This window comes from Vitis riparia, chromosome 4, assembly GCF_004353265.1.
Source record: "Vitis riparia cultivar Riparia Gloire de Montpellier isolate 1030 chromosome 4, EGFV_Vit.rip_1.0, whole genome shotgun sequence".
Lineage (NCBI taxonomy): Eukaryota > Viridiplantae > Streptophyta > Magnoliopsida > Vitales > Vitaceae > Vitis > Vitis riparia.
In genome coordinates, this window is record NC_048434.1 from 6,165,988 (window position 1) to 6,182,362 (window position 16,375).

The 16,375-nt window shown below is 35.7% G+C and overlaps 2 protein-coding genes across 3 annotated transcripts; one reads left to right on the forward strand and one right to left on the reverse strand.

Moving 5' to 3' along the window:
* Positions 1 to 953: 953 nt before the first annotated feature.
* On the forward strand, positions 954 to 9,086 carry LOC117912799 (homeobox protein knotted-1-like 3). 2 transcript variants are annotated; one of them, XM_034827517.1, is made up of 6 exons: positions 954 to 1,895; positions 5,256 to 5,376; positions 7,019 to 7,212; positions 7,297 to 7,428; positions 8,309 to 8,445; positions 8,525 to 9,086. In XM_034827517.1, the coding sequence occupies exons 1-6, from the start codon at positions 1,236 to 1,238 to the stop codon at positions 8,562 to 8,564; spliced, it is 1,284 nt and encodes a 427-aa protein (XP_034683408.1). In that variant the 5' UTR covers positions 954 to 1,235; the 3' UTR covers positions 8,565 to 9,086. The 2 variants fall into 2 exon arrangements, with proteins under 2 accessions (XP_034683408.1, XP_034683409.1); XM_034827518.1 differs by having other exon boundaries at positions 8,533 to 9,086.
* Positions 9,087 to 11,370: 2,284 nt separating this feature from the next.
* Positions 11,371 to 12,012, reverse strand: LOC117913054. The gene has a single exon (XM_034827939.1). The coding sequence runs from the start codon at positions 11,920 to 11,922 to the stop codon at positions 11,524 to 11,526; it is 399 nt and encodes a 132-aa protein (XP_034683830.1). The 5' UTR covers positions 11,923 to 12,012; the 3' UTR covers positions 11,371 to 11,523.
* Positions 12,013 to 16,375: the final 4,363 nt, after the last annotated feature.

The window sequence follows — 16,375 nt, forward strand, 5'->3', positions numbered from 1 at the left end:
TCCTGGCGCGTGCTTACTGTGGTTTCCCACTTGTGGTCCAAATCCTTATCGGCCCGGCACGTGTCCCCCGGGGTCACTGTCCCCGCAAGTGGCGACGTAATTCATGGCTTGTTGTGGTCCTGACCTTATTTCTTTTGGGTTAACCGGCTATAGGCAGTCACCACATCGACGACCAACCGAATTATTAAATAAATCATTGTCTTATAGTTGTGTTTTCCAGTTGCTAATGATTACCACGCCAGCCTAGGTGACGTGGGGGACACGCTCTTACCTGTAAGAGGGGAACATTCCTACTGTTTTCTTCTAGATAAAATTCATGTACTTGCTATTTATATGTTATCATCCTATTCCCAATTTCCCAATTTCCCAATTTCCCAATTCCCATTCCTTACATGCAAATATTGTTACATTCCTGATATTTATATTTATTTTAATATTAATATTTAGCATTAAAAATCGTTTTTAATAGACAATGAAATTAAATTCAATGGAAGAGTAATGACTAATGAGCATGTGTTAAACGCTTCAAAAGGCCCCAACATACGAAACGACTGGACTGAATTGGATCACCTGCAGTCCGGTCATTGCAGCATCGCACGGGACTTCTAGTTTTTACTTTGAAAACCAGCATTTAACACACAGCAGTTGAAGATTGAAGGTTCAACCACCTGTGAGACAGGCAACTACCCTTCTGCAGGCGTACGGTAGTTTGCCACGTACCTGATCCCAACCCCCCGGGCAGACCAAACCCAACTTCACTCTCCTCCACGCGCTTCACCTGCTGACTTAACTCTATTATGGTAATATCCAACATAACCCAAAGCAATTGTCCAAGCCACGTTGTCAAATCTCCACCCTCCGATCACTCCCCTCCACCCTTGTTTCAATCGACGTCTCACATAGGTCCACGCAAAATCACCTTTCTTTAAATTAAACCTCGATTAAATTCGGCGGCGTCATTAGCCTAAACCTTCCTCTCACTCTCAGTCTTCACCCTCCATATCTTGGGCGGTTTGCCGAGCTGTTTTCTCAACCGGGATACCGCTTCCTCTGTCTCGCTCTCCTTTTAGACCACTTTCTCTATTTTTTTTCTTTTCCTTTTTTCTCTCTCTCAGAACTTCCCTATATATAGAGTATATTTATTTTCTTCGTTTTTCTTTGTGAAGCTATATTATCTCTCTCGCTCCTTTCTCTTTCTAGAAATCATGATGGTATCGTCGTGAAACCGCTTGTCCATGGCGTTTCACAACCAGCTCTCACAAGAAATGGCACTACAGCATTTCACGGAACAACATTTGAGGGAAAACGCATCGGTTTTACGAACTATACTGCCGGACCATCTCGCACAGTCGTCCCCGGAGGGTGCCGGAAAGGCACCCGAGAATCAGCAGCAGCCGGTGCAGCTCGGAACTGGACCGACGTGGCTGAACCACGCGATTCAGCTCCGGCAACAGAGCCAGTACAGCGACAACAATTTTCTCAACTTTCTGCAGCGGAACACGAACGACGTCGTCGCGGCCGGCGATGAGGTTAGCAACGATTCGATCATCGCCACGGCGATGTCGCACGAATCGGCTGATTTGGCGAATAATAATAGCAATAACAGTAACGTGAAAGTCAACAACAGTGGCAATGGTGCTGAGATTGCGGAGAGTGGTGATGGAGCCGTGAATTGGCAAAATGCAAGGCAGAAAGCGGAAATCTTGGCGCATCCGTTGTATGAGCAGTTGTTATCCGCGCATGTGGCGTGCTTGCGCATAGCGACGCCGGTGGATCAGTTGCCGAGGATCGATGCGCAGCTTGCGCAGTCGCAACATGTTGTTTCCAAGTATTCGGCTCTCGGACATGGTAATTCGCAGATGCTTGGTGACGAGAAGGAGCTTGATCAGTTCATGGTATGGTTCTATGCTCTGTTTCTGTTGTGTTCTTGGTTAATTCAACATTTTTTTTTCAATTACGTTTTGTGAATTTTGTTGTTGTTATTGGTTTTTTTTATTGGAGTGGTTGTATTAATCTGGAGGTATGTCTGAATTTATGGAATTGAAGTGCTGTTTAGAATTATGCTGCTGTTGCTGTGAGTTGTTGTTTCTGTGGTCTCGACGGATTGAATATTCATTTCTATGTTTTCTTTGAATTTTTTTGTATGATTGTTGTTTTCTAGTGGAATTTTATTATTATAATTTGGCAGTATATGAGTGATTCTTATGATGCTGAGAAGTTGTATGTTTCCTTGGTGTATTTGGAATTGTTGCAATTTAACTTCTTTTATGGTAATTTGTAGGTTTTTTTTTATATGCTTTTAGTTGTTCAAATTTTTTTATATGTTTGATTTTTGTGTTCTGTATCCTGAATAGATGGACAGAGTTTGGATAAATTCTGATGATTGTGAGGAGGAAATTGTCAATGGAAGTTCACGGGTTGATTAATAACATTTTATCAGGGGAAAATTTAGGGGCATCTGTATATCATATTGAATTGTTATATTTATATCTTGTGCCGACAGAAGAATTGTGGGATGGTATGACCATATGAGCCTCCTATAAAAAAAAAATGACCATATGAGCCGAAATTTTTGTAGTGATTTCAGATAGATGTTAGTGAATTGACTTCCTTATGGAATGGATGGTAGCCAATGATGAGAGAGACTACATCTTTGCTCATGAACTCATTTGAATACAAGATATTACAAGTTCCTTGCTTGTAATTAGGAAGCTCAAACAAATGATGCAATTCATTTGTATGGAGAAGAAACATATCTGAGATTATCCCTTTGGTTTGGAGGAATTCCTTGATGAGAGCTGTAGCACTAAAGTATTCGGAGTGGCTAATTATTGATCGAACTTGATATTGGTGAAGTGAAGGATGCTTGATGTAGGCCTTTGAGCTTTGACATCGTAGAAGTACTGAATACCAGTTATTCAAAAAAATATCTAGTGGATTTAGATTAGTTGTCAGACAAGAAACTTAAACAGAAACTGATGTGAAAAAGAGTGTGAAACTGAATATGAGGAAGCAAATTATGAAATAACAAGGCTATTTCCAAGCAGAAGATGCTCCAACAGTGATATAGTGGATCTTTTGCAAAGTCTAAGAGTGTAAAGACTCCAATAGCAAATTCAGGATTCCTTTTAAGAGTCACAACCAAAGTTTTATAGAGAGAAGGAATAGAAACTAGTCCCTACTAGAGAACAAACAGCAGAGTTGTTTTCCTAAAATTATTGTACCAAAAGAATATATAAACTATTAGCATAATTCAGGAACATGTGCCAGATGGGGTTTTTTTAGCTTGACAACAAGTGGATGCTATTTTTAGTTTCCTAACCATCATGTGAAGTTTTGAGATGGGGAACTTGTGTTCGAAAGTGTGAAATAGTTTGATCACTAGAAAGTCATTTCTGATGTTCAAGGATTTTCTTCTTCCTTGTAAGTGTCACAAGGGCTAAAAATCCTTAAAAAATATTTTCACCTTGTGTGGTACTAATTATGCCATACTTACCAACCTTGCCTAGAAAAAAAGCGACCTAAACATACTCCAACAAAATTTTCACCTTGTGTTGTGCTAAGTATCCTCTGTTTAGTCCACCAACCTGCCTACAAAGAAAGAAACCTAAATACAACAAAGCACATGCAACATTTATAGGTGATTAACTGAACCTTATATCTTTGTCACAGGAAGTACAAGGAAATCTGGCCTTGGTTTGCTTCAACTCATACCCACAATTTATGAAAGGATGGATGGTTGCTCAAGGCAAACTAGGCCAATGCCATTAAATAGGCAGGTGTGAGGAGCTGCAACCCTACTGCCTAAATTCGAATTGCCCAATCAAACCCTGCCAAATCCTGCTGGCAATAGTAATGGTTGTATAACCATCACCAGACAGCACCAAATTCCTCAGTCTCCTGTTGACAGAACATTGCCTTTACATCAGCCGTGTTGCACCACGGACACTTTCTTATGTTTGTCTTCCATGCTATCAAGTCATTACCAACCATTGTGTTGGTGCATGCAAAGGCTCTGAATGCTGCCCATGCTTGTGGTCCTGGGCCTCTGCCAATGCTATCCTTCCTTCCATCCTCTGGTGCCTTGGATGCTGCTCAAGTGTTTGTCATGGTCCTGCCAGGGCCAAATGTCTTCAATCCTTCTCCAAACCACCTTCTTGCTTCAGGGCATGGCCATCCTCATGCCTTAGGGCCTTAGGAGTGCTACTTGCACTGCTCAAGCCTTTCCCATGCATAGTCCATGCAAAGGTGTTAACAAATAACACCGAACTAATAGTTTGATTAACAAGTTAAAGACATTTAGACTTTTGATTCCAAGTTGTAATTATTCTAAAAGATATGATTTCTACTGTAAATCCTAGGAGTGGGCACTTTGAGTCATCAAATAAAAGTTGTTTCAAGTTTTTTTAGTTTCATGATGAACTTAAATGTTTCTGTTGGAATCTTGCAAGAAGTTTTGTGCAGGTTTCCCTCCTTGGAAATATTGAGTCAAAATTGTGTGAGTTTTAACCAGCATACATCTCTCGCTTCCTGTCTTAAAGTTATTTTGGGGAATGTCTGAATTATTGAAAGGGCTGATTTGGGATCTTTATTCATACGTGATCATGGTACAATAAAATCACAAACCTTTTCGGTTTTGGAAGTTAGTGTACTGCTTTCCTATTACTCATAGTGAGTGAGAACTTCAACTGATTAGTTTGGACCCTAGGCAAATTGATTCGCATGGTGACATGCTAGTCCAGATAATAAAATTAGCTTTGAGTGTGCTTGGCATCTCTGACATGCCAATCCTGATCTTTAGTCTAGATGAAGTTAGTTTCTAAATGTTTGAGGCCTTCTACCATGAGTTCTTGAACCATAGGAACTAAGAAGTTTCTTCAATCCTTGATATACAAGTGAATAACTGCCTAACTGGGAAAAAGAAAGGTGAGATCATTTTTTTTTTTTCTCTCTATCCAATTTTTTTTATTTGGTTGAATAAGCTGAATGAAATAGGACATCCTTGTTTTTTATTTTTGGTTTTTGTCCAAATAATAAGACAATATGGATTAGTGACCCTTTCCTGTCTTAAGTGCATGATGAAGCATCCAGTTAAGTATTCCTCATGTATCCATATATTCTCTGATCATATTGTCATATAACCAACTTTGCAATTCTGGAAATTGTTTTTATGGAAGAACCTGTTAATATTTAACAAGAAAGTTATTTTTAATGATGTATCAAATTTTTAATCTTATTCTTTATTGTTAATGTAGACACATTATGTTCTATTGCTTTGCTCCTTTAAAGAACAACTGCAACAACATGTTCGGGTCCATGCAATGGAAGCAGTAATGGCATGCTGGGAGATTGAACAATCCTTGCAAAGCTTAACAGGTGTGTTCCACACGTATTTGGATTTCTTTCTTTCCAAATATCTTGCATCTTCAAATAAGAATTATGGTCAAGGTTCTAAATATTTTTCCATCTAGATCATTCTTGTCTGCTTCCTTGCTCACACTACTGTTGATAGTTGAACATTTTTAGGAAGAAAATTATACATGCTGAGGTGCAGATGGTACAAACTTTCTCTAGAGGAACTCTAAACTACTTTGGAGTGCTTTTGATGTTTAGAACTTCAAATATGAGATCAAATGGGAAGTGTGTAGCCTCAGTTGCCAACCTGTACTGCTATAAGTTATCATATCATATTATGGTGGTTTGACTTATCATTACTTGATGTGTGGTAAACTTAGGCCTATATGCTTCAATGAGGGAGAAAATGTCCAAATTCTCAGTTCAGCCTGATTAATCCCTTGAAGTGGTATTTTTATTGCCTAACCCCCTTCATTGACAAAGGTTTTTTGGTTGCTTCCACAGTTCTCAGATGTGAGTGTTGTGTGAAATGCTTCAAACTGCTTCAAAAGCAACAAACATAGCCCTCAAAATTAGTCCCTTCACGAGAAATGTGTTGTGAAAACTACTCCAGATTTGAGAAAAAAAATTAATTCATTTTCAAGTGTATCTGCATTCTTAGGTAGACTATTAGCTGATATTTTCATGCTTTAAAAAAAGATGCAAATTTTCAATGATGATGGAAAATTTTATGTTTTCTTCTTCTTTCTCTCAAAATCCAAGGGTTAAGTTTCCCTGGTAATAATTATCTGTTTAGGTGTATCAACACCCTACCAAAGCACATGTGAAAACTGTACTCAACAATTCCTTACAAAATCTATTATTACTTCTTATAGTATGTTCCCACAAATTGTCGGGATTGATGATTTATTAAGAAGCAAAATCCCAAGTGAGAAAAACAGACTTCTCATATATCCCAAAATCAAGAATCAAAATCTTGATTTTGGTGTTGCCAATCGCTAGGAATCCTTACTCTAGTCTCAAATGACATGTATGAGATGCCAACCAATTCACCTTCATTTATTTATTTATTTGTTTGGTTTCCAAGTAATCATGCCTTCAGTTTCCACTGACTTCAGCATCATGAATATTTTTGTTGGGATATTCCATTGCCATATGGTAATTGTGTTTTTCATTTATGAGTAAATGGAATATCCAATGATTTTAATTTTGAAAATTCATCAGCTCTTCGGGTTCCTGCAAAACTGTTTTTAAAAGGCCATCCATCTTGGTTCCTTGAAGCAAAACTTTGGAAGCTTCCATTCTGTTTTTAAAAGGCCACATATTTTTGTGCTTCCATTCTGTATGGATAACAACACTGCTTCTGCTAAGCTAGCCAACAGCAATGATGAAAGTCCACCTATATGATTCTTGGTTCCTTGAAGCAAAACTCTATGCTTCCTTTCTTTGTTAGATAAGAAGACTGCTTCTGCTAAAGCTAGCAAACAGCAATAATGGAAAATATCAAGACTGATTGTGGTTTAAAATTTACTAGACTTCTCCTGATGAGCCTATATATTGCTGATATCACTAAAATGCATCTAGTTCATGTTTGAACAGTAAGCTCATTGCATTGGGTAATCAATTGCTGAAAGCTATCGTTTTCTACATGTTGCATGAACAGGAGTTTCACCAGGTGAAGGCACAGGTGCAACAATGTCTGACGACGAGGAAGACCAGATAGATAGTGATGCCAACTTGTTTGATGGAAGTCTGGAGGGTGCAGACAGCATGGGATTTGGTCCTCTTGTCCCTACAGAGAGTGAAAGGTCCTTGATGGAACGAGTGAGGCAAGAGCTGAAGCATGAACTGAAACAGGTAAACTCGGGAATATTAGATGGTCAAATTTTTGGCATTTTCAATTTTGGCAACTAATACCTTGTCTTCTTTGCCTTCTTATAGGGGTACAAGGAGAAAATTGTGGACATAAGGGAAGAAATTTTGCGCAAAAGAAGAGCAGGAAAACTTCCTGGTGACACTACTTCTGTCTTAAAATCTTGGTGGCAATCACATTCTAAGTGGCCATACCCTACAGTAAGTATTAGCTTCTTTGTCTTAATAATATGAACTCTTATGTCTTACGAAGATTTCCAATTGTTACTTTAAGCTCAAGTCGATTATATTTTTCCAAATGTAAAAGACAATTAAACAATTCCCAATCATAGTCCTTCCTGATTACATTTTTTTTAATAGGAAAGCAAAAAATTATTAATAGCTCCTAACAAAAGTGCAACAAATTAAAAAATCATTATAATATCCAAAAAAAAGTCAAGATATTAGTTTTTTTTTTTTCAATTAAATTTTAACTCCAGCAGTTGCTTCATTAGGTATCTTTTGGGTGGAATCCATTCCTCCACCACCATGAAGCTCAGTTAGAATCTTGCGTGATTCATTTTTTACTTATTGGGAGAACCCTTCCCTCTGTTCAATCCACCATGCTCTTATGGATTTCCCCCTTTTCAGAAGAAGATATAGAAGCAATTAGTATTAGAAAACCCAAAAGACATGTTAAGCATAAGAACTAAGTACTCAAGTAGTTGTTAGATACCCGACATAATCTGCTGTATTTGACTTTTGCATTCTCCAGAATGCCAAAGAGCTTCCCAGGAATAATATATTGAACTTGCAACACTATAAGCTGAATATCTTTCCACGAGTCACAATTGTTTCAATTAATCTATCTTACATACTCGTACCTTTTCCTTCATTGATTTAATTCTTCCATGGGATATTGAGATTCAAATTGGGAATAATCAGAAATTAGGAATTAAACCTGTAAGGGTTGACTTCCAACTATTTTCAGATTGACTATAATACACAACACATACACAGTGTGTTCATATGTGAAATATATTAGGTGAGATGTGCCTTGAGTATGATACCTAAGCAAATGCTGATTTTGATATCTTCTTAGGAGGAGGACAAGGCAAAGCTGGTACAAGAAACAGGCTTGCAACTAAAGCAGATAAACAATTGGTTCATCAATCAGAGGAAGAGAAACTGGCACAGTAACCCTTCTACTTCCACTGTTTTGAAGAGCAAACGCAAAAGGTATTCCATTAAAGCATTCATTTTTTTGTTGATTCACATTTCTCAAGGGCTTTCCGCCAACCTTAATTCGAAATCAAAGTAATGCAGGTGAAAACAGCGGTGGTGATCGGTTCATGTAAATGAAGAGGGAAGTCCTAGAATCAAATTCAGCTCATGCTCCACGTGGGTTATATAAATCCGACATCATACTACATAGAAATGTAACGCTATAAGGATGCATGAAAACAATATGATGATCAAGTGAAGAACCATTCTTTTGCTTCTACAATTTCAAGCTAACGCAGTGGATGAGGTAAGGTGGTGATGATGATATAGGTATATGCTCTTCAAGGCATGCAGATGGTGTATTAATCCTTATGATTAGGAAGCTAAGATTTTAAGAAAATATCACTCAAACCAATTTCATTTATGATTTTTGTTTCCTCTATTCATAGTTGAGAATAATCATAGTGATTGGGGTGTCAGTGTACAGTGTAATAATAATTACCTCTTGCATGGCTCCTAATAGTACTGGTGATTATAGTTTTTATGGCATTGTAGTATAGTAATAAATCTGCTGCAGAATTGGTTACATATATGTAACATATGATCTTTGACACCATAATGAATAGCAGTAAGTATTCTCTGCTTTTTTATTAACATTATTATATTGCTTCATGAATGTGATAATGTACGTCGTTTCTTGATGACCATTTGCCAAGCATGCATGAAGTTCCATATTCTCAATCGTATCATTTTCTCCGGTTGTTACTTTGATATTTGCAAAGATACTAACTTCTCTTGTCCTCGTTCTAATTAAGCTTCCCTGTCATGGGAGTGACGTTTTGGCTTTCTTCCTCAAATGGCCAAAACGCTAATCCTCAGTTTCACGTCTAAACCCCAAATGTTCCCAAACGATGATCGTCCGACATCATCAAGAAAATAACCCAACTCTTTCTCCTTCTCTCTTCATGTTAAAAATGATGGCACAAACCAAAGAAAAAGAAAAAGAAAAAGAAAAAGAAAACTAGTACTGAAATAATCGATGACATTATTATCTTTGCTGAATCAAAATTAATGTGCATGAAGTTCCAACATACAGAAAAATAAACAAATGGTAGAAACAAAAAAAATAGGGGGAAAAAAAAAAAAAAAAAAAAAACCCACCCATCAGCAAGATTCAACCACCTTCTACTCGTTGATGACCCAATCCTTCATTAATCCTGCAAAATCGAGTAGAAAAACAAACACGTGCACCATCCACTTCTCTGCCAATTCCATCATCAAAATTAAGCGCGTAACTTTGCATATCATAACGAAACTCCACCACCCTCTTCTTCTTTCTCATTCCATCTTCCATAACCCTGCATTTCATTTTCTTTAACTTCTTCCCTATCTTGGCCAAGCAATTTTCTCTTGATGACTTCTGCCTCTTCAACAAAACTACGTACGAGCCGCCACTTTTTCCCCGCAGCCTAAGCCAAGAAAGACTCTGAAAACAGCCACAACCATTGGCGTCCATGGCCCTCTCATCGTCTTCAACGCTTTTTATACCTTCTAATTCTGAAGATGTGGCTGCAGAGACTGGTTTTTCATGTGGGATGGTCATGAGAATGAGAATGAGAGAGCGAGGGAGAGAGGGCGAGAGGCTTTGTTACAAAGAAACTCAAAGCTACGGTGAACACTAAAATAAGGGTATTTGGGGAATATAAATATTCTTGGTGAGTTGGTATGTTACTGGAATCGGATTTGGAATGCTCAAGTGACATGCGAATTTGGACGGCGAATCAGAAAGCCTAATTTGATTGGGCCGCGTGGAGAGAATGAGTTGGGGTTGTGTTTTCTGGTGGCGCCTGCGTCTTTTGCTATTGGTCTGTCATTAAGATATCTTTACGGGTTGATGAGATTTCGTTTGCCGGCCCAATCGCAGCTGTACGACAGTTGAACCTCAAACAGCTGCTTGGTCCTGGGCCTTGCTTGGTATGCACTTACTCATAATGTTGTACTTGTCCTCCACGTATTTTTAAAATTTTTATTTATTTATTTATTTATTTATTAAATATGGTATATTCTGCTAAGAAAAATTTAATGTAAACAAAATCCAATCTATCATAGTGGGAAGAGTTAATCGGATAAATGTAAGGATAGATTCTTTCTTTAAGAATGTGGAATGTTATTTGTTTGTCCCGTGAGTAAAAACATCTTCTTTTATCTGTGTGTTTTAATAAAATTTAGAAAATATTTTTAAAATTTTAAAATATTATTTATAATATTAGAAAAATGTATTTTTTTGGGATACACTTGATAATTAATTTTTTTAAATTTTTTAAAAAATATTTTATTTTTTTTAAAATAAATTGTACTTGAAATAACCTAATCTTTCTTTTTGAGATCAAATGTGAAAAATATACCCAAGATTAATAACATAATATAACCGGTTCAGATTATTATGGATTTTTTAAATGAGAAATTATGAGAAATTTTGAAAAATGATCACTTCAAACCGTTTCAATCAGTTTTGTCGATTTGATTCGATTGGTTCAATCCTCAATGCAATCAATTCGAACTGATTTCATTCTATCAGTTTTATTAATTGATTTTTGTTTTCTTTTTCCTACCCACATCAAATTAATGAATAAAGATGAAAATATTGAGATATATGACCATAAAATTTAAAATTTTATCTTAAAATAATGGATGATAAAAATCAAAATTTATCTTAAAATAATTGATGATAAAAATTAAAATTTTATCTTAAAATAATTGGAGATAAAAATTAAAATTATTTATATTATGAGAAGGTATCTTAAAATAATTTAGAAAGTAAGATGCTAAAATATTGAAGTGCGGTAGATGATATTGGTGGAAGTACCTACTTCAACTTCAATGGCTGAAGAATCTTTCAGTTTCAATTCAATGGCTGAAGAATCTTTCAGTTTCAATTGATGAGAGATGATTCCGAAGTCTATAATTTCTGATAACGCCAACAGAATTAACATTAAATTTCCTTTACACGCATTACATGTTACAGGATTGAACATCGCTCAATTTTCCGATCCTCAATCCACATTTACAACGACGGAAAACAACTCCTAATTTTCAACCACACGCTACGATCTCCGGCATTGCCACAGTCGGATGCACCGCGCACTTCCCCTGCGGCGGTAACGCCGGCAATCTCGCCGAAAAACTCTTCATCATTTGAGCCTCATCATTCTCTCCATCGTCGAAATTTAGAGCGTAGCTCAACGGATCGTAACTGAAATCCACCGAGTTCCGGTGCCTTTTCCGCATACGAGCCATCAGGTTCCGGCACTTCTCCTTAATCACGGGTAACTCACGCGCCGTCGATCTCAGCCACGCGGACGACCGTCCTACCAACCGCCGCTTCGATAACGATCCGGCTAATTCCAGCCCCCGGAAACAGCAACAAAGACACATGGAAAACTTAATCCTATGATTCGGCGATTGCGCCGGAGTATCACCATAAGACTCCATATTGAAAAGAGTGAGAGAAAAAGAGTGTTTGAGTAGTGAGAAAAAAGTGGATATGATTGATGAGACAATGAGGTGGAGTTGTTTTGGATATGTATTTATAGGTTGATGGAAAAGAGTCGAAAGCAAGCGGAACATAATGGATAAGGACGAGAGCGTAAGATGATGCGGCTCCCCTAGCTGGAAAAGCCCAAATAAACCGCGGGATGATGCGGCTCCCCTTGCTGGAAAAGGCCAGATAAACCGCGGGCCGGGCGCGTTGTGGTTTTTTCTGATTCCGCGTTCGCGGGATTTTATTCCAATCATGAATGAACTTCTATCACATTTTATTCTCTTTATTTTCGGGTTTTATTAATTATGGATTTCTAATTTATTTCTATTACTCGCTCAAAATTTTGACAAACGGAGAGGTAAGACATGAGAATTAATTATATGACAAATGGAAAAAAGGCATGTGACATTAATGATTTCAAATTAAATAATGTCATATACTCATATGTCATTAATATGAAACTTGACCATATCAAAATTTTAATTAGGAATGATACCTCATCTACTCCTAATGGGAAGGTTTGAGATAAAAATAAATGAGTTCAGAGGGGGTTTAATAAATTTTTAAAAATTCGAGATAGATCTCAAGGTGGTTTGGGTATGACTACCCCATCCATCCCTGATTATATATAATTTTAAATAAAAAAATCAACTCAATTTTTTTTAACATAAATAAAATATTACTTTTTATAAAAAAGAAATTATAAATATTTTATAAAAAAAAATTATTTTAAAATTAAATTTATTTTTAATAAAATTTAAAATTCTTAAAATTTAAAAATTAAATTAAATGGGATAGGATGAGTATGAGAATTTACAAAATATAAAAGAATACAAAAGGTTCTTTGGCAAGGATTCTCACAATAAGCATCAAGTAGTTCACTTGTTCTTTGAAGGTAGTTGCACCAAGCGAACTAGTGTTTGAGTCCTAGTCTAACTCTGACTCAAGCTCAACAGATTCCACATTGAGTAGGACTTCGAGTCTTACTCTATCTCAACTTCTCGTGCCACAAGTCTCTGTCTCCTTATGCATGAAGACTTAGTTTCCCATCATGATTAGGAGTCTTTGTGTGTCAAAGTTCTTCTCCTCCTCGATTCCCTAGTTTGACTGAGAGTCTCATGCGATAGGAGTCTTACTTATGCAATGCATCAGCACACTACACCTTGCTTAGGCTCATACTGATGCTAAGACATATCTAACATGATCTGACTCAAGTCTGCTTACACATGACTCGTGTGTTGCTGTTTTCATGCATGTTGGGCTCACGCATCAACTCTATTCAAAGATGCTCATGACATTTTCAAATCTTGTGATAAATTCTAAAGGATTGGGAAGTTGACAAAGAAACACACGATGCTACTTAACCCTATATTGGTAGTTAAATTGTTTGGTGTATGGAGGATTGATTTCATTTGATCAATTTCATCATCTTTTAGATATTCCTATATTTTGGTAGGAGTGTGCTATGTGTCAAAGTAGTTGGAAGCAATAAATTATAAGCATAATGATCACAAGGTGGTGGTAAATTTTTTCAAGGAAAATATCTTTACAAGGTTTAGAGTGCCAAAAGCCATTATTAGTAATGGAGGTAGTCACTTTTGCAATAAGTCATTCAACAACTTTCTTGCTAAATATGGAGTGAAGCACAAAGTAGCCACATGTTATCATCCACAAACAGGCGAGCAAGTGGAGCTCACGAACATGAAATCAAGAGCATCTTGATGAAAGCAGTGAATGCAAATCACAAGGATTAGGTTATGAGACTTTTTGATGCACTTTGGGTTTATCGAACTACCTTTAAGACAGTTCTTTGGATGTCACCATATAGGCTAGTTTTTGGTAAAACATGTCATTTACCTATTGAATTGGAATATAAAGCATGGTGGGCTATCAAGAAATTGAATTTTAACGTTCAAAAAGCAGGATTTAGGAGATTTCTAAACTTGAACAAGATAGAAGAATTAAGAAATGAAGTTTATATGAATTCAAAATTTTCTAAAGGACAAACTCAAAAGACAACATAATCAAATTGTCCTTAGAAAGCAGTTTCAAGAAGGACAAAAAGTGCTCCTATATGATTCCAAACTACATATATTTCCAAGAAAGCTCAAATCTCAATGAAATGACTTATATTTGGTTCATAAGGTGCTTTCAAATGGGGTTATTAAAATTTGTCAATCCAAAAAGTGGAATTGCCTTTAAGATCAATGAACATCAACTTAAGGAGGAACTTTTCCTCCTTGATCCTTCCATGACTTAGTAAAAAAAATTTAGAGGGGTTAGTCATTTTAAAATGACTAATTATCCCAATTCTTCTATTTTTTTTTCAATTTCTTTACACTTCGTTCCATTTGTTTCAATTTTTCTTTCTTTTTCTAAGTGCATATATCTTTTTTTTTTTTTTTTTTTTTGTGATCTTGTAACACTCCATAAATCAAAGGAAGAAGGAATTTCCAAGGGTCCAAAAGCTCAAAAGATGACAATTTGGAGAGGACCTAATGCAATAAGAGTAGCCTTTGAAGATTTCACATGACTATGCGAAATCACCAATTCTACGTGAAGTTAAATGAATTTTTTTAAAGCTTTGAATGCCAAAATCTCATACCTTTGGTATGTTTTGCAGGCCCATGCGAAATTAGAAGATGCTATGTGAAAACAAAGTTTTAGAGATATATTTGAAAGTGAAAATATTCATCTCTCAAGTCTATTTTACATCCTTATGTGAAATTGATAAAAGTTATGCAAAATTGATAAAAATTATACAAAAATTGAATATTCAATTCCTCTTAGAAAAACAAAATATGATGGCTTAGATTTGTTTTGCATGGCCATGCGAAAAGATGAAATACTAAAGCAAAGTGTCATGCATTTGTGAGTTCATGGAAATTCGACAACCTCATTATGCATGTAGTAATCAATATGCCATGAACAATGGAACTATTCTCAAGAGGTGGAGTTTGTCATTTAGTGCCATATAAAATTCAAGGAAATATGGTAGTGTTTATATTAAAGTCAACAACCATGCGAAAGATTGAAAAATTCAGCAACTATATGAGTTCGGTTTTCATATTTTTAAGCAGCAAATTTTGCCATTTTGTGACCCATATATTGCAGTCACACATGAAGATATGTTCAGAGGTGCAAATGGCTTGTATGAAGAATAATTCTCATGCATTTCAATGGCTTTTTCAAAGGCTTTTCAATGTAGACTGCTACATGTATTCACTTAGGTTGTTCGATATCCTCAATGGCACCACTTTTGTTGCAATTGGTAGCTTAATGTGAAGCTTCCACAAGGTTTCCTAAGTCTTTTTTCAAAGATTGAAAATTGAAGGTATGAATTTTTTTTTCCTGAAAATAACTCTTCAATATACTTTTGAGGAGGTTTGGTCAAATTTTTTCCCTAAATGTAATATTTGAAAATCAGGCTATTATGGCTAATTGTTGAAATTTCTTTGGAATGTTTTATTGATTTAGCTCAATGGAGTAATTGATCCGGTGTTATTCACTTGGTTATTTGGTTTATCATATATTGGAAATTCAATTGAAGATGTGATATGCTAATTCGTTTTGTAAACTAAATACTATTTTGACTAATTTTTGAATTTGATAGAGCTAGATTTTTACTTAATTTCTATATGACATTTATTTTAATCTTTTTCTAGAAATATTCAAATATAAATGATCATTTGTTCATTTAGAAAATTTCCACCAATTATACTTATCCAATTATACTTATAGAAAATTTCCTTTTTCTATAACTGAAACTTATGCAATAGTATATCTTTTGGTGGCCTTGGTCTTAGCTAATTTGGGCAGAGATTTGCAAATGACAAATGTTGTAGTAATAAGAGCTACTATAAGCATTGTAGTCTCAATTTCCTCATCATGTCTAACCAACTCTTTATTTTGTTCTTTAGAAGTCTTTCATTTTCTTACTACCATTTGTAGCAAAATAAAATGAAATTTAAATTATATAAATTGGAACAAATGGACAAGTATAAATGGTAGAAATTTCTTAAATGGACATATGACAATTTATTTTAGAATATTTCCAAAAAAATTAAAATAAATGCCATTTAGAAATTAAGTACAAATCCAGCTCTATTAGATTCCAAAATTACTCAAAAATGGTCTTCAGTTTGCAAAAAGAATTAGCATATCGCATCTTCAATTGAATTTCCAAAATATGATAAACCAAATAATCAAGTGAATAATATTGTATCAATTATTTCATTAAGCTAAATCAACAAAACATTTTAAAGAAATTTCAACAATTTTCCAAAATAGCCTAATTTTTAGATAGTGCATTCAAGGAAGAAATTACACCAAACCTCTTCAAAAGTGCAACAAGAGTAATTTCAAAATAAAAATAAAAATTCATACCTTCAATTTTTGAACTTC